Below are 27093 nucleotides of genomic sequence, written 5' to 3'. Positions count from 1 at the left end.
ATACTGACTTCCCGCTGACACCTCCACAATGACTGGAGACAGAATAGTTACCAAAACCACAATCTTTCCCTTACCTCAATCAAAGAGCTTTTGTTTTCTAAGACCAAACCACAGACAGGAATCAGGATGTGAAGCTCGGTCTCTGGAGTCACAGTGCTATGCTTCATACGCCCACCATCCACCCTGACCACCTCCCCGTGACTGCGGTGCCCTTCAGTCACTAAAAAAAAAAACATGTCTCTCACCACAATCCAGCAAGTGATGATTGTTTATCACCACAATTTAGATGAGAAAACAATATTATAATAATTGTATATTATATTAATAATATATAAGAGGGAATTCTAAGTGACAGCAGGAGTTGTATGAAAGTTTGTGAGAATCTTTTTGAGGCCAACTGTAAACTTTTCTCCCTGAGCTCCCTGACCTCCTCGCACACCTGGACTTTTGCTTCCACAAACTGCAGAGTGAATTTGGGTCAGACGCCTCCCTGATGGTTTCCAGTGATGGACAAGAGTCTAAACATCTAAAGTGACAAAGTATTTGTCCAGTACTGTATGTCCCGGTAATGACTCAGGAGTAAGGCAAATATACTTAAATTTAAATCATTTCAAAATGTAAATAGTTTATTGAGGTGAATGTCGACCTTACAGAATATTAGAAAAGCAGCTGTGTATTTGCATTAAACAACAGATTAGTATAGTTTGACTGTAATCATGACAACATGAGCTCATTATGTTTTGTTTTTGTTTTTTTCAGGAATAGAAACCAACTCAGCCTTCTGTTTTTACTGTCCACTTACTATTCAGGATCCACAGGTGTGATGTCTATCCTGGGAGGAGCTCCAAAGGGCAGGGATGTTGGCCTTGCCATGATTTCATCGTCAGGTGTCCGCGACCTCTCCCCCTGACGCCATGACAACGGAGGCAGCTGCAGGTTGCCCGAGAAACGCCGTCGGCCCCGACGTAGGTCGACCCCCAGCGTGCAGGAAGGAGCGGTGAAAGATTCACTGAGGCAGCAGTCCGGAGGCTCTTTGGTGTCCTGAGAGAAGACAGAAAGAACGACATGAAAGAGGAGGTATGTCCATAAAATACAGAATACAGTTAAGATATTCATTCATTTAGTCATTCATATTCATTTAGGTGAGGGAGGGTGAGCCTTGCCTTTATTAAAAACACACAATCTTGTGCTTAAATACCTGTGTTTTTCCCACTTCATCACCTGTTTGCCCACTAAGTGGCGCCATAGGTTATTTCCTGACTGAAACTGGGGTCACAGTGTAAGGCACAAACACACCTCTTTTCAATTATCAATTTGTATGCAAAATCTCCATCCATACAATGTACCCAGACATTGCTCGACATCTACCATTTTCTTATGATTGCTTAAATACATTTCAAACAAGATCCACTGAGCCATTTCTTGTAAAATATAAACAGCATGAATCCCACATGATTCTATGAAAAAAAAAAAATTCCCCATCATCTCTTCACTCATCCTTCCTGTGAAGCCTCAACTCGTCTGGTATATTTAATGGCTTAATTTGTCTTGTTAGGCTGCGCTGTCTGTAGAAAACTGATTGCGGGGCATAAATAGCCATGTTTATTCCTCAGCCAGACAATCTAATTACATGTAAATCTGATTGGCATGATAAATCTAGACAACTGCAAATGAGCAGAAGACGGAGAGTAAAATGAAGCATGTGTTTCTATTTGGTAATATTTGTGTATTGTAATGAAAATATCATATGTCTACAGGTACATTGAACCTCTAACAAGACAAAGCGGTGAAACATTACTCCGAGACCTTTTATATGTCTCTGCCACTCTCCTCTGGATGTTATCTCATCAGCTCGTGTTCACAGTTCTGATATCCATATTTATCAAGCTTCTCAGACGCAGCTCAAGAAATTATTCTCATTCTTTGAGAAGGACTAAAATATGTTTTTTTACACACTTAGCATGGAGCAGAAAATGCACCCCTTGGCTTCTGTCCACTCTTCTTCCAGCAGTCATTCAAAAATATCAGTTATTCAATCAGGTCAATTCTTTCTTTCCCTAAACCACTCAAACTCTCCCAGTTAAATGTGAGCTGTGCTTATCATTAATTTCCGGTTGCTCAGGTTTCATGTACAGGGGATAGTTAGAGGCTAAAATAGCTGCATCTAAAAAGGACACCTGGTAGCACCAGATGATGTGCATGCAGAAAAATCACCTGCACTGGCAAAATGTAGAAGATTTTACACACCACCATGGTGACACCCAATTACACTGGACCTGTATGTACCTGTTGTTAGTTTCTCATGGTTGAATTTATGTTAACTATTTTTTTAAAGCAGAGAAAATTAAGTCTTTCTTTTTTTTTTTTTTAAGTAGTATGTAATGAAGAAATAAGTGACAGTATTTTCTGCATTGTCTTTACTATTTCAGGCATCAAAGCAAAGAGAAATTTTAAGTCATTTTGAAACAAAAGAAAACAAATATTCCCTTGTTCTAGCATCCTTCCTGTGAGGGATTATTGCTTTTCTACGTCTTACGTGAATATTTTTAGGTTTTGGTTGTTGGTTGGACATTTGAAAATACAACCTCGGGCTTTAGGAAAGTGTGAAGGGAAACTGTCACTCTTTACTGGTATTTTATAGGCAGAGTAATTAACCACTTAAGCCGTAGGCTATTTTTGGGAATTTCCGCCTGCAAAAAACATCCCCAAACTCAATATTTAATAATTTCACAACTGTAATGCCAAAATGGACAACCTTGGGCTCGATGGATGAGGGACACTTGGGAGGATTTTGAAATACAATAAGTCTCTCTGTTCCCATTACCAGGCCAGAGTATGATTTGAAAAAACCCCAGCAAAAACATTTGACTTCTACTTTAAAGTTCTAAGTTTGAGAGTAAATAACAGCCTTATATCAATGATTTAGTGAACACTAATGTAATTCAATGTGTTGTAAAAATTCTGAACTGCAACTTTGCCAAATTTGATGCAGAAGAAATTAAGTACAACAATATTTCAACCAATTTAGACATGGTAGTGGTAGACCCAGGCGGTCTTTCCATTTTAGCCATTTAGAGATGCTTGATACCTACTGGGTCTCCAGTAGTGAGCACCCCTCCCAGTAAATACAGCTCTCACAGCAGCTCTTCTTGGCTCCAGTTGCTGCTCTCTGCCTACTCGTGGCTTCTGTGCATTACCAAACTAACTACAAATTGCAGGAAATCGTGATGGAGGGATTGCAACCTCACATTATTGTACATTTACTTTTAGCTGTGTGGGCGCCGACTTTTCTGTGTTTTGCATTTTTTTGGACTTGATCCCTGTAACTGTAACTGACTGTAACTTCAGTCAGCTTGGTACATGATTGGTCAAAATCAGCTCAGTCAGGTTGGAGCTGTGTTGCATTGCGTGCTGCGCTGCCCTTTCTTTTGCCTGATAAATTATGTTTGGACTGTGTGTCTCACTGTTTTCAGTCTGCATTTTATCATTTTATATGTTTAGCCGCCGGGCCCACACTGCGAACAATTTCCCTTTAATATATTAAAGTTAATCGCTCAATCATGGCAGCATGCAGGTTCTCCGCCTGCAAATTATGCGGGGTCAATTTCTTGTCTTAATATTTCTATAATCGTTACCATTTATTTCTCATCTTATGACACAAATCTTTTCCTTTATTTAGTAAATTTGTCAAAATTAGACTTTCCATTTTTCAAAAGGCCACCTGCAACTACATTCAGTATGATAGGACAATAAATATTATTCCTGAATTAAACTGCTCGATTTCCTCAGTACCTGCACAGACTATTAGCGTGCCCTGCCCTCTAGTGGCCTCAACATAGACCACATTCAATTGAGGACAAGACTGATTTTTATGTATTTCTCCTTATGCCTTGTTCCTTTCAAAATCAGCATCTAAATTTCAGACAAATAGTGTAATAATTAAATAATCAGCATATAAACAAACTATTTCGAGTTTAAATACATGGCAAAAGGTAGACACATTATGTAACTAAATACAAAGCTGTAAAAAATGATTTACTATATGATATTGAAATAGGCTCTGCTGCAGTGGCCTCTGCAAGAAAAAAGCAAGACAGAAATAAACAGAGAAAGTTCTGCTTTCTGATGCTGTGGAGAGAAATTTGCCTGGAGAGCCCAAGAGTCCTGAGTAAAGGAGAAAGAGACCATAACACCTTTCTCTGACAGCTCAGAGGGGAGACAGTTTGGTAGAAAGACAAGGGCAAAGTGAGATATGGTGATAAGAACTGCACTGCTGAGCAGAGAATATGAAAGAAAGGAAGGAGGGAGATTGGTGATATTAGAGCGATGAGAAGGCCATAGAGAGAGAAAAGATTACATATAACACAGAAGAAATGCCCGAGCAGTAGAAAGTATGTAATGATCAGAGTGGGTAATCAAATATCAGAGGAGAAACTGTTGTTTACAGCGATACTGAATTTCATGTCAAATCTAGTCACTCTTATAATTAATTATAAGTGACAACAGTTTTCATACTGTCATGGATCAATTTGTGATGGTTGTATTTAATCTGCATCTTGATTAACTGCATACTTTAGTAAATTGCTCAAGACATAATTTACCTTGTAGTTCATCTGTTGTAATAAGAGCTAAACAACATGAGCCATGATCTCATACAGGAAGAAAATGTTTAGCCTGAAGAACCCCATGATTGCAAAGAAAGTTGAAAGAATCGATGAGTCATTTCCCCCTTTTTATACACAAATAAGTCTTTTACTTTCTTTCCTCACAAAATTGTGAGGTAGCAGGGTATTTGATTGACTGAAAGACAATATAGAGTTGTGTGGATTAAAAGTCTACAGCAATTAAGGCGGTCTGATGAGTCATCAGACTCAAAGCTGTGACCAGGTTTTCAATCACTAAACATAGAAAGGTATAGAAATTCAAGGATATAGTTGGTAAATGCAAAGCTGTGACTACAACTTCAGTCATTTTCCTACTTTCTTTTGTAACTTTCCTAATTCCCGTCTTTTTTTAGCACTGCACAAGATATTTGTAAATCCATTACTGAGTTTGTATATGAAAGTTATTAGTATCTACTAGATAGTTTCAAAAGAATTACTCAAATTGGTTGCACCATTATAAGTTTAGTAATGTCGTAGAAGAATATGATGATCAGTTAAAACAAACAACGCTGAAACAGGATCTAACTCCAACAGTGGTATCAGCCTCTGAATGTAAAAGGCTGTAAAGGAAATTTCAGATTTACACTTAAGCAGAACTGTTTTTAAACAGTAACTGGCTGTTTGCAAAGGTAGATCTGGTTTACTTGCCCAACTCTACTAAAGAGCAGCACAGCTGCTTCCCAGAGTTTTATATGTAAACTTTCTTCATGATGGTTAGGTCTGGCTCAGGTGTCCCAGATTCGTGTTGTTTGTCTGGGGGGCCTCCCATGATGCATTAACACTCCCTTCTTTATTTTGCTTACCATGCATTTGCATTTATATGCTACTATTGCATGTTGTTTTAATATTTTTGTTAACACTGACGTTTTAATGTGGTCGTTTGTATTTGCTTTTAGCCCTTATAATTGTAAAGTGTATTGGCACCACAATTATTTTACACCATGAATAAAACTGAACTGGAGGGCTGTCTCCAACGCAGAGGAAAGGCCAACAACTTTGACTGCCTTAGCTTATTTATGCATTTCAATTTTAAATCTTTCAGCATTATTAAACAGTACTTCAATCAAATGTCTGCTCAGATATGTGATCACAGTTCATTTACCCTCTTTCAGTCTAAACAGATCATATAACAGCCATGTCAGTTGGCTGAGTTAGCCATGTAACACTTACAGCTGGCAGTTATGAGCTGTAAACATTAACAACTCATTTCTATTGTGTTGTGCAAACTATTTTAAACATGACATGTAAATCTTTCATAATATGCGGTTAACTAGGCTGTTATAATCCATAAAACTGTGAATGTACCAGCTGTTTGTGAGCTCTTTGTACGAGCTGTTTAAAAGTTAAACTTTGGTAAGAAAAAAAAAAAGAAGGAAAAACTAGAAAAAAGGCAAGGTCCTCAAGCAACTGTGCTTCTAAAGGTTTATACAGTTCAACAGTAGTGCCTGCAGATTTACTACAGGCACATTTGTGCGTGCGTGCGTGCCAGGACAGGTCAGGCGCAGACGTCCATTAGCCCATTAACTGCACTACCACCATGGCCTCCTTCCTGGAACCACTAAGTACCGAGACAGTGATGGACTCAGTCTCACACACACAGACACATCATACAAATGAGAATAATGTCCTTTCAACTGCGTAAGCGCAAGAGTCCCAGCAGCCAGGTCACAAGGCCTCAGTGGCTGGATAAGATTAATATACCAGACAATAATATGCCTCTGCCGCCTTGTCAACACTAAATTTATATCACATCATACAACACATATGGCATGGCCTTTTGAGACTGTTCACTCCAGAAAAACTATAGTAGAGGAACCTGAAGCAACCTTTTGCTGTCAAGGGACTTATGACCATCCTCTGCAGAGAAACGAACAGGAAGGTCATCTATGTTTACAAGAAATGGAGCATGATGTCTTTACAACACAGCAAAAAAAAAAATCTGTTAACTGTTTACTGTACTGGTACAGTACTGGTTTCCTTTAAAACAAAGAAAATGTTTCTCTACACAGTAGTTGCAGATCAACAAGTCCTCCCACCTGAAAAGCCATATAGGCTTTGATTTGACCCATAGGAGCGTATTGGAGGCAGGAGATATGCTACAGAATCACTGTTAAAAAATAATACCTTTTTACGATGCGAGATTGCTATCATAAAGGTTTGGTTAGGTTTAGGCACAAAAACAACGAGGAGGACTTTTTGGGAGTGCAAGCTTTCCTCTCCTTATGATGTAAAAGTTGACATTTGATCATGTTGAATGGTTTGTAGTATAGCCCAACAGATACACAATTGTGGAGGCTGATACTGACATGCATTATTGAAAATATATGTACTGCACAAATAAAAATAAAAACTGTTTACTTGGCGCACTAATGGCATCATCCCTGTGGGATGTCCAGATGTAGTGTGTAAACAGTGAAGTCAAATAACTAGATACCGTTACACAACAATGTCTGTGTCCATGAGTTGGACGTATTTGGAATTTCTTTGGGGAATACTTTAAAAAAAAAAAAAAAACTTTAAGAGAAAAAACTTGAAATAGTATTGTCAGTGCACCATTCACTTAACTGATTTTTTTTTTTTTTTTCCCTTTGTGCTAAATGGACAATGAAATGTTTACTTGTTAAAAAAATTGCTTCCTTAAAACAAATATTGGTGTTATTTGCGAGTTTTCTCAGACTGTAAGCGTAATACTTCACGGGGCATCCTTGACATGCTTCCCATTTCTCACTTGCACTCACCAACACTCAAATCCCTCCACACTCTTGCCATTTTGACACCAGGGGAACAAAACAACAGCGAGGACATGAGGAGATGAGCGGAGAGAAAGAAAAAAAAAAACACCTGCTTCCAATCAGTTAAAAGGAGGTACAAGGAGTGCGAGAGGGAAGACAGGCTGTTGATAGGGAACGGAAGGGGAAAAGGTCCAACAGAGAGGATAACAGCAGGAACAGCTGTGGTAAGAGAACAAGAAGAAGGACTTTAGCGAGAAAGGTGAATAAGGCAGACAGAAAGCGAGGATTGGAGGGATAGCTGAAGAGAATGAAAGCAAGAGGAGTGAGAGTGGAAAAAAAGAGGGAGGGAGGAGAGCACTGGGAGAGCGACTGAAAGAGACTGATTAGTATTGTATAAAATAAGACATATTCATCCACAGATGAGCATAGTGTCTGGCAATATGCATATGCATTTTGTATTGTACGTATAGTACTGCACAGTTTCTATACGCAGGGGGGAGAAACATCCATCTGTGCTTTAAAAAATTGAAAACACGCGTGGAACATGTTTTGCGGCTAAATGTGCTCGCGGCATGTTTTCATGGAAGAATAAAACAAACAGTGGTTGGTTTATATACTTTATCAGTGACACTGTGTGTTTAGATTCTGCTGTATTTAAGATGGATGCTTTGAAATTTTATCTTCAGACTGGAAACTTTGTATTGTAGTTTTTTAAACAAATTTTAATATCTAACAGAGTTAAAGTAATCAGAGAGATTTAAAAGACAAAACTCAAACAACGTAATAAGACTTTGGATTCAGGAAAAGCTTTTCATGTTTTCAGCAACGAAAGAGATAGTGTTGCCGTCTTTGAATAAAAGGCCATTTCAGGACAATAACTGCATTTGCTTGATTTATAGGCTGCTAAAAGTGATGAAATATTCTTCTGGGCTTGACAGAGGAACAGGATATTAATAAAACTGTTTGGTGAATTATTATCCCTCCTTTCTTTCTTTTATCATCATCTTTTCTTTATCACTGTAAAATAGCCTGATCCCCGTGTCTCCGACAAGAGATAAAATAAATTGCCTACTTTCCCTTTCCATAGCTAAATGTGTGACGTGTGATAAATTTAGCTTGTCGGGGGGATTTGAGCACAAAAACACGCAGGGTGTAATTCGCTGCAGGCCATTTTTCGAATGATTTCAGCTTCATTTATTTGGTATGCATGCACGGACAGTTTATTGGAGTGACAGGGATGACAGGGAGATGTAACAGAGAATGAAAAACAGACTGAGATCCAGATGGAATCCGTCCTCTTCATCTGTTTGTCTTTGATTCAAGCATCCCCCATGCTCCCTTTAATGGAGCTAGTTGCCTTTTTTATAATTCCATTTACGCTTTAATGTAGGGCTTTTGGTGTTGTACTAAAACAGGTCAACAAATGGTTGAATAAAATGGCCAAAATCTCATCCTGTGTTATAAATTAATACCTGTGAAAGATTATGTTATCAGCTGATAGAGATGCAGCATATCTACATAAAAATATGGGCCCCCGTAAACTGATGTATGGAGAGTTGCACCCTTTCCATCAATATAGCATGTTCTCCAGTATGACGATTGATGATTTCAGGTATTATTTGGTCTAAATCCGTAATTCTCAACTGGTCATGACCCAAAAGTGAATCATGAGTCATGAAAATAAAAAGTCAAACTTTTATTTTGAAGTCAACAACATTTCTGCTGCTGTGTTTTTATTTTGAAATGTCTCTGGGGCTCGACCAGTTGAGACCACATGACATGTGGATGTGACTAATTTTATCTTCTGGTTTTAGACTGTCAAAGCAAACAATTTAAATATTTCAAAATGAAAAACTATGATGGTCATTTTGTACCATTTACCAACATTTTATGAAACAAAAAATGTATTGAATAATTGAGAGAATAATTTGCAGGTGTGAAAACTCATGAACTCTGCTATGATGGGAGGTTTGGCATAATTTTTTTATTTTTTTTTTTTTTAAATCATTTTTGGTAACAAATTCCTAAAATCTCAGTTTGGGCTTCCTGCACTTCTTTAATGCCTGATACATTTATTGGTTTCAGCTTATCAAATGTGATGATTTGTTTTTTCTTCATTATACAGGACAGTAGACTAGATATCTATAGAAACTGATCTCTTACTGAGATAAAACAAAACATCTTAAGACAACATGTTACCTCCTGGGAAACTCTTAGGGCATTTTCCACAATTATCAGGTATTTTACAAACAAAAAGAGAAAACAAACAAATGCAAAATCTGCAGATTAACTGATTGATTAAAAAATGGCTTTTGAAAGTACTTTAACTTGACTATGTTCATTTTATAAACTTGTTTAAGAAATGTAATGTTTGTTTTAAATGAGATTTCTGATTTCTACTGAAGTATTCTCTCACTTTCAGTAATTTTAGAGCCGATGAAAAGTGGCATATACTGGAGAGACAGATATATGATGTGTTGTTACAATTAATATTAGGCATGGGTATTTCAATCAAAACTACGATTCGAAATTTGCTCTGAACTATTTGCTGTTTTTTTCCAATATTCGCCCATGTACTAATTGATTTTGGAGATTAAAACGACTATTGGAAATTCGTGACCCATCCCTAGTTAATATACCAACCGCTTATTGAACAGAAAGCACCACATGTAGCAGGAGGACATTTAGAGAGTGAAACAGCGTTGTCAAAACAATGGCAGGCGATAGACTGACAGGCAAAGTACAAGAGTTCACAGTCCATATAATCCCTGGGTGCCACGGCAGAAGAGTTATAGTTGCTCTGGTAATGAGCATCACTCCTCCTGAGCGGACACAAAAGAGAAAGAAGAGGGAGGATGGAGGAAGATTATAGTGCGTGTACGTGTGCGGACAGAAACAGTAGAGGGAGTCGAGATAGAGGTCATTAAAAAGAGACAAAATGTGAATGAGAGCAGGCCACAACAGAGAGAACAGGAAGAAAGGAGAGAAAAAGCGATGAACTGGTGCTGGCTAAAATTCAACCCTCAGCTTCCAAGTCTAATTGGAGAATGAACAGCTGTTCAGTTTGACCCACGCTCCCTGTAAATACGAGCTCAACAGCCAGAGTGGGAGCGTGCGGGAGAGCTGTAGGATGACAGAAGAGATGGCTGGTGAGAGAAGTGAGAAGGACAGACAAGGACTGAGGTTGGCTCTAAAAAGCCTCCGTTTAAGTGAATTCAGTCAAAATCGTTCACAATAAGCATCCTAATGACATTGATTATTATTTAGGTCATTGCATTTTTATATTGTACGACTGTAGAATATACATATTTAGATATTATTAAATAATACATAATCCACGCTGTTAATCAACGGTTTGAATTCAAATTCAAAAATATTTATTCAATTAAAAACATTAACGAGAAGAGACTTTAAAGGTTAAATTAATGCTAACACCGAAGATGGATATATCATGGGATGTGGAACAACTTGATGAAAGTGATGCATGCAGAAACACTTTCATGCAAACACAAGGAAATAGATTTTTAACAGATGGAGCAAAAGGTCAGTCGAATGCTCAGAGTACCTTTAAGTGTGTATTCACTTGTGGAGTTAAGGTGAAACACACAAAATATGCAGAGTCACACACAAATGGTGGCATGTATTCAAGAGTACTCATACAGACAAGGAGACACACAACGATGAAGAGCCAATGCTGATCAGATCAGCGCTGACTAGATGTGATCTTCATGGGAATGGGGCCATTAGGTCTGGGGCGTTAAGACATTATTTACCCCACACAACACAGTCCAATAACACAGAGAAACATTACAAGACTGGAGTCAAACACTCCCTGTGCATACCAAACCCTAATCACCAGGAGGCCTTTGTTTGATGTCCGGGTGGGTGAGGGATGTGAAAGTGGGCTTATCAAACCTAAAGTAAAACACATTCAGGTCGTCAGCCAGTTGGGGATTTCCCACAGTGTGGGGGGATGGTGACTTGTTGTCTGAAAGGGTTTTGGGGTTTTCCACACTGACCCTGGGTCATTGGCTAAAAAGCTGTTTTTAAGCCAATCAGCGTAGCTCTTCTTTGCTGCCTTGATCTCCTTCGCCAGTCCGTTCCTTGTTATGTTGTACAAGAATCTCTCCCCACTCCAATCAGCCTCCTCCTTGACCTGACGGAGCTGCCTGAGTTTTACTGTAAACCAGGGCTTGTTGTTGTTGTTGTTGTTGTTGTTGTATGTGCAGGAGGTATTGTTTGGCACGCACATGTCCTCACAAAAACTGATGTACAGTGTCGGTGAGTTCATCCAGGTCTGTAGCTGCAGCCTCAAAAACACTCCAATCAGTGCAGTCAAAGCAGGCCTGTAATTCCACCTTTGACTCATTGCACCATCTCCTCACAGTCTTGACCACAGGTTTATCTAATTTGAATTTCTGCCTGTAAATCGGGATGAGACGAACCAGACGGTGATCAGAGAGTCCCAGGGCTGCACGGAGAACGGAGCGAAAGGCGTCCTTTATGACTGTGTAACGGTGGTCCACGGTGTTTGTGTCTCTAATGGGACACGTAACATGCCGTCTGTATTGTGGGAGTTCGTGGCTGAGGTTTGCTCTGTTATAAATTCCCAAGAACAATGAGCAGGGAGTCCGGATAGATTTTCTCCACATTATTCATCTGGTCAGCCAGGTGTTGCAGCGCTTCACGGACAACGGCCTCGGGGTGGTTTGTAAACACCAATCAGAATAACCGAGGAGAACTCCCGCGGCGAGTAAAACGGTTTGCAGTTTATAATCAGGGTCTCCAAGTGAGGGCTGCATGATTTCTGTAACACTGTGACATCTGTACACCAACCTTCGTTTATATAAAAACTCTGCTACGCGGTCCGCTCGGTGGAGGTGGAATCCCGACAGGTGAAGCGTAGAGTCCGGGATGTGCTCACCAAGACAGTTTTCAGTGAAGCAGAGGGCGGCAGATCTGTAGAAGTCTGGATTCTTTCCGTTAAGGAGCAGCAGTTCGTCCATCTTGTTAGCCAGAGAACGGACATTCGCCAGAAGTATGGATGGAAGCGCAGTTCGAAAAGCTCCAGCTCGCTTCCCATCCGCAGCGCCATCTTGATAGATGATAGATAATCCAATCTAAACGCCAGCGTTATGATAGGACAAATTATTAACACAAACTCTCACAAACATATCCACCCAACACTTAAATCCAATGTTCGCTAAGCATCACCAGCTAAACCAAATTCCTTCTGTTAAAAAAATTTTTTTAAAAATCAAATAACACTAACCCTCACTGTTCCAGGAAAACCATTTACTGTAAACACACAGGCTTTACTGTACATGGCTAAATGCATGCACACAAGCCCATAACAACAACAACAACAACAAAAACACTGATTCTTAACCGTACAGACAACACCATATTTGAAGTGCCTTCATCTGCAGCATAACATTATTCTGAGTGCCCCTGATGAATATATTTTTCTTAGGTCCAAACACCCCCACAAACATGACCTATCACAACTGACGAGGCCAAGGTCATTGGACAAACAAATCAGCATTTCCCAGCATGCCTTCTTCCCTCTTAACTTTTGAGAATAATACAACCAAATTAAAACTGCAAGCAGTGATATGCGGGCCCTCGCACACTGCACGTCGGGGATCCAGCGGGTCGGGGCCGCCGGCTCCCCGACATGCAGCACGCAAGGGTCCGCATATTACCGCTTGCAGTTTGAATTTTTTTCCCCCTCGATCTCGTGCCTTATTCTTTAAAAAAAAAAAAAAAAAAAGCCTTTAACATCTTCAAAAACTCATGAAAGTTGGTGTCTGAGGCATGTACAAAGTTTTGTGAGGTTTGGAGCATCGTTTGACCTTAAACATCAACTTACTGTGTCACGGCAAAACATCAAACTTAGCTGCATCGCCCTGGCTACACTCTACACTCTACACAAAAATGAATTTTGGGTCACTTTTTGGACTTTTATGACTTTGTTTGAATATTTCGGACGACATAGTATTACTTTTTTTTTTAATCATATTTTGGACAAGTTACTTCTCACTGTGAGGCAACTGCTCTAACAATGAAAAAAAAAAAAGTATCTTTTGGACTTTTGTATTGTTGTTGACCTTTGGTTTGGTATTAGTATGACTGCGCGTACAAACCCATACCTGTGTGTCTTAACCTTAGAGGGACTCGCCTAAGGAGGTCTCGCCCCCCTGTGAACCATGTGGCTTACCCTTATAGGGATTTGCTCTCCGTGAGGCTTATTAAGGGGACTCACCCTCCATAAACCATGAATCATGTGTGATACCTGAGCGGGGCTCAAACCCGTGTCTTCATGAGGTCGTTCCCAGCTGGGGGTCAGCGTCGTAGACCGCTGGACTATCTTCGGCACCAGACAACGGGTCGTGGCAGGAGAAAGTGTTTCACGGAGTTCACACAGAGCCAGAGCCTAATCCTAATCTTAATCCTAACCTACAGTCTGGTTAATTCAACAGGTAAAAGATTCTACTTCACCAAGGTTGCTATTAATGGTTCAAATTCCACCTTTACCTGTTGATGGTGATTCAACTTTTAGTGAAGTTGAAACTTTTGGAGAAATTGAAAAAGTTTTGCATACACTACACGTTACAGGAAGATATTTAATATCACTGCAGACCCCCGTGAAAACATGTATATCTACTATCCAAAGAATGTCTGCGGCAATTTTGGTCGCATTTGAATGAATATTTAATACGGTGGAGTTATAGGTTGCAGTGAGCCAAAGATTTGTCACAATGCTGTCAAAAACAAGCAAGCAAGCAAGCAATGACAATGTCATTTAAGGTGCAAGTTCAGAAACAAATATGCTGACTTTAAAAGGAATAGTTTATCACCACACTTGATCTTTTTATGTCAAAGAGGGATGTAAGAAGATCAATACCACTTTCATGTCAGGGCGTGAAACTATCAACTCTCATCTCCAACTTTGTTATTAATACAGATACTAAAAGCAGAGGGTAACATCTATCCCAGCTCTCTCCTATGAGAATACACCAATGGAGTTCACTAATTAACAAGATTTATGCCATTTGTAATTATCATACAGTCACTATTTATTGACAAACAACAGTTTACCCATCAGCAAGGCTTGTATCCAGCATTTGACTGGTTGCCCTCTTCTTCCAGTCTTTCTGCTAATCTAAAATAGGCTACTTGGAAACCTAAAGACACTGAGAAATATTATGTCAAAGAGGAAATATTCATACTTTAGTGTTTCTCTGTACCATTAAATGTACAGTTAATGGCCCCTAATGCATGTATTTATGAACTTCAAATCAGTTTTCCAAACCCCACTGGTCCCTAAAGTGGAAGTTTCATTTTCTTCTATGTCTCTCCACAAGAAAGCAAAAGATCAGACTGAGATCCAGATGAGTGCTATGGAGCAAAAAAAAAAAGAAGAAGTTGACATCACTGCAATATTAGATGTGCCATCATTAAGTTACTGAATTGCCTGAGAGGTGACATCATCCTCTACCCCTGCATCTGCCCATACAAAAGTGGAGTGAAAACTCTCAGCTGTTTCATTTGTTCTTTATTCTCACATTTCACCTCCATTCAATAACTATTTCTACCTTTATCATTACTAAAATATTTACACACCCAGACACCCTTTTCTAAATCTCCTCTCCAAACAGTGTTCCTGACAAAAACACAGATAGACTGAAGGCTCCAGGGTGGTTGTGGGATGTGTTCATTTGAGGAGCGTGGTCCACCGATATCACAGCCAGGGGTGAGACCATATTAATCGAGCTCACTTCTCAAGAGTCTGGGAGCTGCTCAAGGAATACTCTAGGTTTTTGTCTTGTTTGTTTGTGATCCAATGGTTAAAAGAACATTGAGTCACAAACTTGGATGCATTTTTGGAAAATACTGAAAGCTTAACCATCACACGACCACAAGAAAAAGTTTATAAATCACGATCAGAGGGTAGAGAGAGAAAAGAGTGAAAATGTAGTGAGAGAAAAATTAATCCAATAATGCAATAAAGCACACAATGTTCAAACTAACATGTACAGTGACAGAGAAAGACAGAGAAAAACTGAGTAATGCACACCCACATGTTCATCTATGGGCTGCTTGAGCAGAAAACTCCCACTGCCACTGCAAAGTGGACCAGTGCCGTAAGCGCGTACTGTATAAATGTGCTAAATGTCAGACGTCCCAAAACTGCATCCCACAAATGAACGTGATCATTTTTCAAAAGCAATTTACATTCAGTTTGGATGTGGATGGAGTGTGGTGTTAATGGTGTGGAGCGAAGAGTTTTAAAAGGATGAGAGAAAGGAAGAGAGTTATGTTGGAGGAAGAGAGAGCAAGGCATAGCAGAGAGGACGGACACAGAGCGGAAAAATGTAAAGCTTTAACAACAAAGTATACCGTCCTCTATCCTCTGTCCTGCTTCAGAGCCACAACTAAATGGAACCTACATGCAATTTCTTGAAAGCCTCAATTGTTAATGATCCTCACTCTTGAGAAAAACTAAAAGAAAAATCAGTGTCCGTCTCTGAATTTTTCTGTCTGCTCATCTGTGTTTATGTCTCCTTTCCTGCCTCTATTATTTAATTGATGAACATTTCGTGTAAAAAAAAAAAAAAAAAACACCTTTGGTTAGCTCTTGATCCTGAACAGCAATGACGGCTCATTCTAACATCTGCCGTCAAAAGTGGGTTGATAAATGTCAGGTATGTGTCAACGTTTATGTAACTGGCGAGATATTTTGGGGACATTTTGACTTACATTGTTGGGAGACACTGTGAGAACACTCCTGCTCTTCCTCATCTTTCCTTGAGTATCTCCCGTGCTGTCCAACCACAGGAGCTTCACATGCAAACCTGGAAAACACAAACATAGAAAATTCATCCATCACAAATAAAAACTGTTCATGTTAATTATCGATAGAGTATAACTGCTATTTTGGACACTCACTGCAATTTAGTTGACTTGTTTTTACTGCAAAGGACAAAACTAGACTAACTCTATTCTAATCTACACCTCATCCTAGATACTCCCAAGTCCAAGTTCTACTTCCTTTCAGGGTATTTCTGCATTAATTGTGACCAATTTTGTGACACGTGTACATAAATATACACATCTCCCTTTGCATCAATATTAAGTTTATGAAAGGGCCTTTCTCACTTATTTTGGCTCGTGTTTCTAGGAGTAAGATCAAGGCTTAGCAAAAATTCCTTTGCCTTAAGCTTAGCTCTTCTGAGGGACACATATCAGCACAATGACACTCCTGTGCAACACACCAAAATCCGCGATAGATGGGTATGTGATGATGTGCAAGATATTCTTAAAGATCCCACAGAAATAACTGACTGACAGAGCAAACATGATCATAGCGAGCACGTCTGTATTTTCTGTGCTTTTTTGCATGCATTTACTTTGACAGTACAGACAGATGTTCATCGCCAAGTTGTTCTGACCTTGAAAGGTGCATCTCAGGACCCAAAATATCAAGATATAGAAAAGCCGTCCGCACTCCAACAAATGTTTTGATGTGGTGCAAGTTTATGTACAGAGTCTAAATAAACCATTTGAAAATCTGGCTTTGTGAATGTTGAATAACTGGGTCACAGGTTCATCAAACTGATTTATAACAAACAAACTATAGTGCCAAATATCTATATTTTAAAGCTAACAACCTTAAATCAAACCAACAAAAATTGATAAGATAAATTTAAAAAAAACTCTATCCACTGTAAGAATATCATTTTAAACAGATTATGTAATACGATTACACAATATCACTTAAAAAGCACTGCTGCTGTCTGACTACTTTAAGTCTGCAAAAAATATTGTGCACTTAAAAAAAAAACAAAAAAAAACAGTTTATCGCTTCACACAGCTCATGTTTTAATATGTGTGAAAAGAGAGGGGAATACTAACAGACAAATGAACACAAACTAAAATAAAGACACATCACATGATGTTTCTGCCGATCGGCTTTTCGCTCCCTCACACTAAACACTCTACAAAATCACGTCTATTTGCTGTCCTGGCTCCTAAATGGTGGAATGAGCTCCCCAACAACATCAGGACAGCAGAAAGTCTATACATGTTCCGCCGCAAACTAAAAACACACCTCTTCCGACTTGACCTTGAATAGGTAGCACTTCAGTAGCGCTTAACATGGCACTTACTGATAGCGCTTTGTAGTTTGGCTTTCTTGAAGAAATTGTATTTTCTTGATTCTTGTTGTCCTGGGTTTGTACCTTCATGGTTTTAACGCAATGTAATGATGTGATCACTGAGCATGCATGTGAACTACACTATTTCCCTCACAACATGCACTAATCAGCAGCCTTTATGTTTCCCTGAGCTCTTCACCTGGTGCTTTCAAATAATCTTCTCAATCTTTGAGTTTTCTCTCCCGCCTCAGCAAATTATACATTTTCTTTTTTGTAATATTTCTTCTCAATAACACATGCAGATTAAACAGCCAGCTAATGAAACCCAAAGCAGCCTTAATGGTTCAGCACACTTTAATTCCCCCCATGCTAATCATTCAAAAGCAGCGAAAAAAGATAGACTCCGCAGCCATTCAAGCTCTCACTAATGATCCAATTCAGGCAGTCGTTAAAAGACCCCAAGAACTCATATGTTCCCCCTGTGACTCAGGATTGTCCCTTTTCCCAGTATAGGGAGAGACGATAAGATGAGCTTCAACAGAGACAGAAAGCCAGACAAAAAAACAAGACAAAAATGATGAGTGAGAAATGCGAAGAGGATGTTTTTAAGAAGGACAGGCAAAATTAGATGAGCAGGGGTTTGGAGAATGAGATGAAGATGAAGGCAAAGAAAGGCAAAGAGAGCTACAAGTAAGCAAGTCAAAGATGATTTAATGAAATTAAAGAGAAGAGGCCAGAGGTTAAAGATATAGTTTGAAGGATGAGGCGTAAAACGGGAAAGCAGAGGAAGAGACAGAGACAGGAAGATTTGGCTAAGAAGATGAGATGAGGTCTTCCTCCGTGAGAAGAGTTTGGTGATTTGAGAAACGCACTTCTGCAGTTTCCTGGCAACAGCTTACATATCTCACGTTTGTATGGCCAATTTATTGCTGCAATAGGCCATAAGGTGGCTTATTTCAAGAGTAAACACAGGAAATATCGATTATAGACCTGCAAAGGCAACAAAACCTGCTTCCCAGAAAATCCCACAGCTAAAGCTACCCAATTAACACAATCCATCATATTTATTCCACATAAAAATTTATTCTAAAACAACTATCAGTGGTTTAACAAGGAGTTTTGCATCGGACCAGTCGAGACACCAAGACATTTCTGGTTCCATCCAAGAAATGGTCTGGCACAAAACCCCTCGTACAACAGCAGGTTTTGTACACTTCGGTTTTTGTATTTAATCTAATGAGGTGACATGTTAGTCAATTTGCTTTAGAGGTTCTTTCCGCCGAGCTCTGACTGCAGCTATAGTTAGCGGACATGCCCGGCTGGCTGTACCTGCAGGTTACCACACAGGAACTCCTAAAGGTCCCGCACCAAATGGCACCACCATAGCTGCAAAGCTAACATAGCTAGCAGTAGATCCCTGCATTTGAGAGACTCACACAGTGATTTTGTGACAAACCTGGCAAAAGAGCTAGAGCGGACCAAGAGAGTATCAATTTCTTCCTTTTTTTGTTGTTGTTGTTGTTGTTATTATTATTATTATCGTACAGTTTGGGAAATTCCAAAACAAACATGAAAGTAGGCTAATTTGTTTTGCATCAATCTGTCAGTTAAAGCAAAGGTTTGCAGCGATTGGTTGGTCAGTGTAGCTCGACCTTTGTGAGTGGAATGAACTGCGCTGGACACGCTGCACACGTCCACGCTGAGCCGTTACAGCACACCACATACACAACCATGTCATGCATCTCAACAAAGCAGGTTGTAGCTCAAACTTTGAGGAAATGACTGCATTCCACAAAAACAGCCAGTTTTGCTATTTGCTACTTTCAGACTTTGAGGCTGATGTTGCTCACAGACTATTTCTACTTATCGATGTGTCCTTCCCCTTGAATCTTTCATTCAACTCACACACCTGTGACATTCAATTCCAGTGTGTCCTTGCTGCCGTTTCTGAAGTTGCCATGGTCACTTGGCAAGCCGCAGCATTAAGGTAAAGTTGTCGAATCATAGTAAACAACAAAACCAAAGGCAAAGAGATGTATTCATGAGCGCAGCCGGCGTGTTAACACTGATAACCATGAAAGCGGCAGCAACGGCTCACTGACCTCAAGCAACTTAAGTGTAATTTCCAAAATGCAGAAAGATGTCTGTATTAAGCTGTATGCAAATAGGGTCATGCTGCCGTTTGGAAATGACATATGTGACTTATTACATAACACATTGAAAGGTAAATGAAAGTTCTTGCCCTTGATGCAGATGGATCTTGAACAGACAGGACAACCTTGAGGATATATCACCATTATATAAAATCCCCATCACACCACCTTAATGAAGTGAAAGATGCAAAACCTATGAAAACGAATACGTTTTTTTTTTTTTCTACAAGCATGGAACTATTTTGGCCTTACTACTCAGCACCTGTATGAGACAATAAATGTTTAGTGAAATTCACTTTCACAGTATCATTTGTCTACCTTTTACAGCAAACTAGGCAGTTAACATTTACTGTTGGCTGCTATTGAATAGAAGGTCATTTCCAGGATAGCTTGAGGGCATGTGTAAGTCCTAATAGCAAAGTTGCTGACATCGAATGCAAATCTTGAAGGAAGGCTAATTGCCCTACAATGTGGTTTTCCTACATCGCTCTGTTTTGTACCTCAATGATCCGTAATGGACAATGTTTTCCAAAACAACCTTTTTTGATGCAATGAGAATTGTTTATCCATCCATTATCTATACCCGCTTCCTCCTGTACAGGGACACGAAAGGAGGCTGTAGCCAATTCCAGCTGACTTTGGGTGAAGGCAGGGTACACCTGTCTATCACAGGGCCAACACAGAGACCGGCAGAAACAAAGACCGTTCATGCTCTCTTTATTTGTTGAATCAATTAACCTGAGATGCATGTTTTTGGATGGTGGGAGGAAACCAGAGTACCCGGAGAGAACCCACACAGGCACAGGGAGAACATGCAAACTCCACACAGAAAAGTCCAGGTCCGGATTGGAACCCGGATCCTTTTTCACACTACTGTGCCACCCATGATTATTTAAATAGATGCAAATACATTTGCTGAAACAGCTTTAGAAATTCCTTCACTTTGGGATTATTAAACATAATGCAGAAATTCCAAACTTTCCATTTGACTTCATGCAACAATTAATTTATGTAAATGTATAATTTATGTAATTGTAATTTTTTTTTTTTTTTTAATTGTTTGAGTTTGAGTTTTTTGGAGCAGAAACTTCTCTATTTTATTCTATAACAATTTGCGCTCATAATACTTAGCACTTGAAATACATAATTAGTTATTTCTTTTAAAAATGGGTATTTTATAGACCACATGATCAGTGGCAAGGCTTCTCTGTAGGGATGACAATCAGTTCCAGTTATCACCATCAGCAGATAATTAGTGAGTACACAGGAAATTTGCGTTACAGAGCAGAACTGAAGATTGTGCCTGGAAGCACAGATGCACAAAGATTACTGCTGTAACCTCGGGAGGAAGCATGGTACTAACAAGAAGCATGAGGTGTGTGTGTGTGTGTGTGTGTGTGTGTGTGTGTGTGTGTGTGTGTGTGTGTGTGTGTGTGTGTGTGTGTGTGTGTGTGTGTGTGTGTGTGTGTGTGTGTGTGTGTGTGTGTGTGTGTGTGTGTGTGTTTTGGGGCATCCTAATTAGAATTACTTCTACCAAATTAACTTCATTAGGGGTGACAGGTGTGAAGACAAGACAAGCGCGCACAAATATTACCAATAATTCTAACCTTCCAACAAAATGAACATGTCATGCATGCTCTTTGTATGAAAACTATATCAAAATGCACAGTGTGCTGGAGGTGCCTTTGTATAAATGTGTTTAATGGATTCAGTCACTCACCCATCAGCCGCAGTCAGAATGAATAATTGCAGTCGAGTAAAATGACAGTGAGCATTTATGTTAATAAGTTCATTTGTGAGCGAGTTTACATCAGCTGCTGCTGGTTGGAGCGGTTGGAAGTATTTTGTTAGTGGCAAACCACTCATTAAAGAGAGTGAAGGAAAAGCTTGTGATGAAGTTGACTGTAATGAAGACATTGCAGGGTAACTTCCACTGCCGTGTTCGCATGAATATTCATGAATGTTTCAATGACATTTTCAAGGGCTAACACAAGTTTTATTTTTTTTAACATTTTAAATTCTTTGCACCGACTACATTCTAATTCACATCACCTTGACTCTGCTTTGTCAAAACTTAACAGAGGTGAAAGAGTCTCATTTAGCCATTAGTCAACCAATGAATCATGTACAAGTAAAGTCTGGAAAGCTCACCTGATTCCCCTCACTGCACTTCGCAGGTAGTTAATTTCAAATGTCACAGAGAGAGACAATTTCAGGTGTCATAGCAAAATGTAACAAGATGCCCTGTCACATCTCATCTTGTACCTTTTACACACACTCAAGTTCAGATTCAACAATGGCTTTAATGGAGCATGTTGTGTATCAGCCTGAGAGAACAGAGATAATGAGCTCTCTGCCTTTCTGTCCTGCTGACTGACTGACGCAGCGGTACACCTGACGGAGGAGGAGAAACAGGATCTGAGCAGCGGGGTGTACATCTCAGTCTACGCATCTTTTGGTCCACATTTATGTAACCTGCCTTTTGTCACTTTGTGTCGTAGCATGAAATAGTCAGCGAAACACTCCCGGTAATGTTGATGACTCTCGCACCATAATCAAGTCATAATTTGTACTTGTCCAATACAAAACTAATGACAAGCTCTTCATAAATATTATGCTGCCATCCTAAACTAAGAAATGTTTTATTAAAAACATTTTTTTTTTTTTTTTTTTTTTTTTAAATCACTATCTCTTTGCTAGAGGAACTCGAGAAAATTAAAAATTCCACGATGATCCACAGGACCAAACAGTGCGTGACAACCAATCTGGAGGCTTGAAAGACTCATCCACTATGATCAGTCACGCTCTTACGTAATCTCAGCAGACAAAATGCATACAACAATGAGGATAAAATCTTGAGCGTATAATTTTTTACTGTAATAAAATTAATAATAAGAATCTCCATCATGTTTCCTGCACCCACCCCAATTCCTTTTACTAAAGATTTTGTATCCACACATGCATAGCTGTTTTCTGTCATCCAAAACCATGACTGGTCCTGTAGCATGATTTTCTGATAATGGATTAACATCATTGTGTTATTGAATATGACGGAGTCATGATGTGCATGCGCGTGTGCGCGCGCGTGCGGGAAAGAGAGACAGCAACAGGAAAGCAGCTCAACGAATTATTGGAATTGTAGTGTGATATCATTGAATACACAGAACCCTATTTAATCTACTACAGATTGTGAATCCTGTCAAATCCATTACAAATTCACTCTTCAGCTGCAGGCGCTGCTTTGTTGCTTTAGTGCAAAAAATTAAACACAGCATTGGATTAAACACAGCATTTTACAAATTATATTGAGATCATTCTAAGTTATTGAACACCACTGACAGAGACAAGATTTCATAAACCGTAGTCATCAGTGAACAGCTTCATAGATATTGAATACTTGCTGGAAGGTTTATTGTATAAAATGTGTGACAGGTTACTTTTTAAATAATTCTGTTTCAAAAATCCTGATATTTTTGACTCTGTTTCAGTGGAACAAGAAATTTGCTCTGTAATATTGCTTAGCTTACTGTACCATGGTTAACTTATTATACCAGCAAGAAACAACAGTTAGAAACCTCCTAATCTTGACTGTGGTATACCTCCAGTGTACCAGTGAGCAGAATCTCAAGCTGACACAGAGCAGATTGGCAGTATTTCATCACCTTTAAAGAACACTTTAGATGTATTTCACTACATTTGAAGTCATGTGAGATACTGGCTGGAAGTTATGATGCATGAATTTGGTCAGAGATATCAGCCACATAATAGTCCTGTTCTGACCAATTTATATTTGCATACAGACTTAAAGAAAAGGCATGAACTGACCAGATGCAGAAAGTGGTGGAATATGTTGTTGTATGTGTGATCGTCTCAGACTTCACCATCACACCTGCTGCATCGGTGAAATACTTTTTCCTATACTTACACTTCATGATATTTTGGTAATCGCCTCTGGGGAAGTTACCACTGGATAATCAAAAAGTTCATAGACCGCTCGTGTTGCGTGCAAACAGGGCGTGCATGAGGAACGGAGAAGCTATAATCTTCATGAGTAAATATTCCAAATTACATTGGTGGATTAAAGTCAGCAACTGAGTTACACACATCTTTGTGAGCAGTGTCCGTTTGTGATTTAACCGCGGACATGAGCAGAGAGCACGCATCAAATTTTGTGCTAAACTCTGGAAATAAGAGAGATCCTTGAAATGCTTCAGAAAATCTACAACGATGAAGTATTCAGCCAAGTGAGGCGGTTTCAGGGACATTTCAATTTCAAGAGGGGCAGAACGTCACTGTCCAAACCGAAAAAGGCTTGTCGAGTGAGGAGTGCGACCAGGTGGGTTTCCTTTGACATTCGCTGCATTGTGCACTGAGTTTGCGCTCCAGGGGTCCGAGTTGTCGACACAGAGTTCAACTGTGACGTTCCAACGCATCTGAAGAAATACATTCGGTTCAAATGACCCGAGTTGTGGTGCAATGGCACTTGGGTTTTCTATGACACGCACAAGTTTCTCCCCCTGAGCAACACAATCGCCGTTCCCCTCCACTCCTACTCACCAGATTTCTCTTCCTGCGACTTCCTTCTGTTCCCAAAAGATTTGGCACAAACTTTGATGTGTGCTGTCTGCTCAAGTTTCAGCTCAATGGTGACATCACAGATGTGCACATGCATATGGTCACGTGCTGATGTTGAACAAGTGGCATAACTTTAAAGAATCACTTGCAAAGGTTATAGCTTCCTCCAGCTCAGTGCAGCTCTCCGTGCACGCGCAACAGAACAGGCCTGGGATTTTGGGATTTCTCCTCAACTTCACAAATATACTGCACTCAAATCACGTCCTAAAGCTTGTTTTCATCAACACAGATAAGCAACGTAAAATTGGTATTAAATTCACATATCATCCATTCTGTGACAAAAAAATTCAAATAAAATTAATTTAGAAAAATCATAAAGTAGCCCACCTTTTTTACTTAATCCGAATAAATGTGTCCAAAGACAACATCAGGTCAACTTTGTGTACTAATTTGTTTCTACTGTGAGATCACATGCTGGCATGTCTGTACTTCAGAGTCAGTGGCCTCAAGCTGCTGTTGGCATGCTGCTTAGTGATCCTTGAACTGCAACGTCCACAATTTGATTCTCGGTCAGCAGCCCTTTGTTGCACATCGTACTCTTTCTTTTCTCTTCCCTTTTTTTCCTGCAACTTTACACTGTTAAATAAAGGCAACAAAAATATATATATATTTTTTTGTATTTCGGATGACCACAACAAAAACAGTATAGCTTTGCTATGTATCTTGTTGAATCAAACAGAAACGTAATCAGTGCCTTTAGCTACACACACTCACTCTGAGACATCCTTAAGGGAGAGTATTAAAAGTTCTTCAAATATTTTACTCTGAACTCTGCACAGCTGCAATGACAAAGATTTCCTTTTTTTTTTTCTCCTGTAAGAATACACAACATTATGGAAATATTGATGGTGCAGATGGATATGAGAACCCTTCTTTTTACATCACTCTGCAGCCTCAGAGAGCCTCCCACATGAGAAATGAGTAGCAGAGAAAAATCACAGTGAAAGGTCAGAGCCGTGGAAATAGATTTACTGCACCCACGTTTTGTACAATTGTGTTTTTTCACCTAATTGTTTAGTCAACCCTCAACTATGACATACTAAGACTAACTTGAAATAATATACTGATCTTGAAATGCACTTCATTTCCTTGAGCATCTTTTGTAGTGCTTAAAAAATCAGCTTAAAAACGTGACACGTGACATTGAATCAATTTTTTTTTTCTCCTCTCATCTATTTTCTAGGTCCTGAATCAACCACTGGAGAAGCCTCACTCCAGTGATCACCGGTTTATGTCCAGAGACTGATCAGCTTTCTCTGGGGATTTCTTTTTGCTCCTCACAGAGATCATCAGCGTGAGAGACAACCAGTGCTCTGTAAGTTCCTAATGAGTTAAGTCTCTTTACTCTCTGTTGCTCTCTTCTCCTTTTTCCCACCCTGACGTCAATGTTGTCATTTCAAACACGTGCACGCACACATGCACGCACGCACGCACGCACGCACACACACACACACACACACACACACACACACACACACACACACGTTTCACTGATCTGCTTGGCACCCCTGCTTGACAAAGTCTTAAGGAAATCACCTTACAGAAAACAAAGTGCTTTCTCATAAGTTCTTCGCGAGACAATTAAAATAGACCTATTTAGCCCAGCATCTCTCTTTTATTGGCTCCCTCAAGTAGTGTCATTCTAATGAATGGGGAGCAATCAAAGTGGGGGCTGCACTCCTGTCGAGGATGCACTGGAGAGCATAAACAACGAGTAGGGACATAACACCAACTGTGTTCATTACACAAAACAAGATGGACGATGGAGGCAGAGGGAGGTATCGTCCTCAAACAGAAAGAGATGGAAATGATGGATGATATACAGATTCGAATAAAAAATAAAAAATGTAGTTAAAGATGCTGTAGAGTATTTCTGTATTGCAGTTTTACATCAGATGCCCCATTTATGAAGAGTGATCATCCAAATAGAATAAAAACTTAAAGATATGCTTTCAAGATGATATTTTTTAATTTGTTTCTTGAGTAATAAAATAAAATGATAAAATAGGTTGTATGTATTTTAAACCTGCACAAACCTCAAAGACTCTACTGACCTATTTCTCTCTGCACATACAGTGCACACCCACCCTTTCAAACACAAACCGTGTGTTCAACATAAGATTATGCACATGGGATTAACCCGCATTTGACCCAATCATACCAGGTTAATCCCTGTCCGACGCCAAGGCCACCGCTGTAATTCTATCCACATCATTGCTCAAGCCTAGATTTACATCAGAGAAAATGCACAGACTGGATACTTTGCTGAAAAGAGTTTTGGACTTTGGGTTTTGAAAGAGTCGCTATGTTTATGCTGGATGTATGATTTGTGTGTGCGCGCGTGTCTTTTAAAGAGCTAATCAATCAGTTTACTAATACCACTACACAGGTCCATATAAAGCATGCAGCAACCTGTGTGATACATAGTCAGGTCACGGAGGTAGCAGTCTAAGCCCAGGTGTCCCGATTCAGTTCTGTCAGCTCTTACTCCCCAAAGGAGTTCCCAGGCCAGAAGTGATATATAAATCCTCCAGCCCAGTCCAAGTCGGCCCCATGGTTATCGCCCACATTGGAAATCTTATGGGAAACTCTAGACCAACTTGAAAAAATATACTAGTAATGTTAACGCACATTATTTACTTAATTCTGGCTCTGGTAATGTGACAGGTGAATTTTCATCATATTTTTGTTGCCTGGAATCAGCAGGATAGGGACACAGGAAACTCTTTTCAGCCACTTGTATCTGGAT

At 39.5% G+C, this 27093-nt stretch overlaps 1 protein-coding gene across 1 annotated transcript in view; it reads right to left on the bottom strand.

The window, feature by feature from the left end:
* The window catches only part of pde4ba (phosphodiesterase 4B, cAMP-specific a), a 164965-nt gene that overhangs the window by 129843 nt on the left and 8029 nt on the right, over nucleotides 1-27093 (bottom strand). The window contains exons 2-3 of the mRNA XM_069723401.1: nucleotides 16160-16254; nucleotides 803-1041 (exon numbers count right to left, since the gene is read on the bottom strand). Of these exons, the coding sequence (XP_069579502.1) occupies nucleotides 803-1041; nucleotides 16160-16254 (334 nt within the window). The remainder of the gene's footprint in view (nucleotides 1-802; nucleotides 1042-16159; nucleotides 16255-27093) is intronic.

The sequence above is a fragment of the Brachyistius frenatus genome, unplaced genomic scaffold (assembly GCF_029030835.1).
Source record: "Brachyistius frenatus isolate BFR_SWC_R1_liver_20210118 unplaced genomic scaffold, ASM2903083v1 Contig_326, whole genome shotgun sequence".
In the NCBI taxonomy this organism is placed as follows: domain Eukaryota; kingdom Metazoa; phylum Chordata; class Actinopteri; family Embiotocidae; genus Brachyistius; species Brachyistius frenatus.
This window is presented reverse-complemented; position numbering and strand designations above follow the sequence as displayed.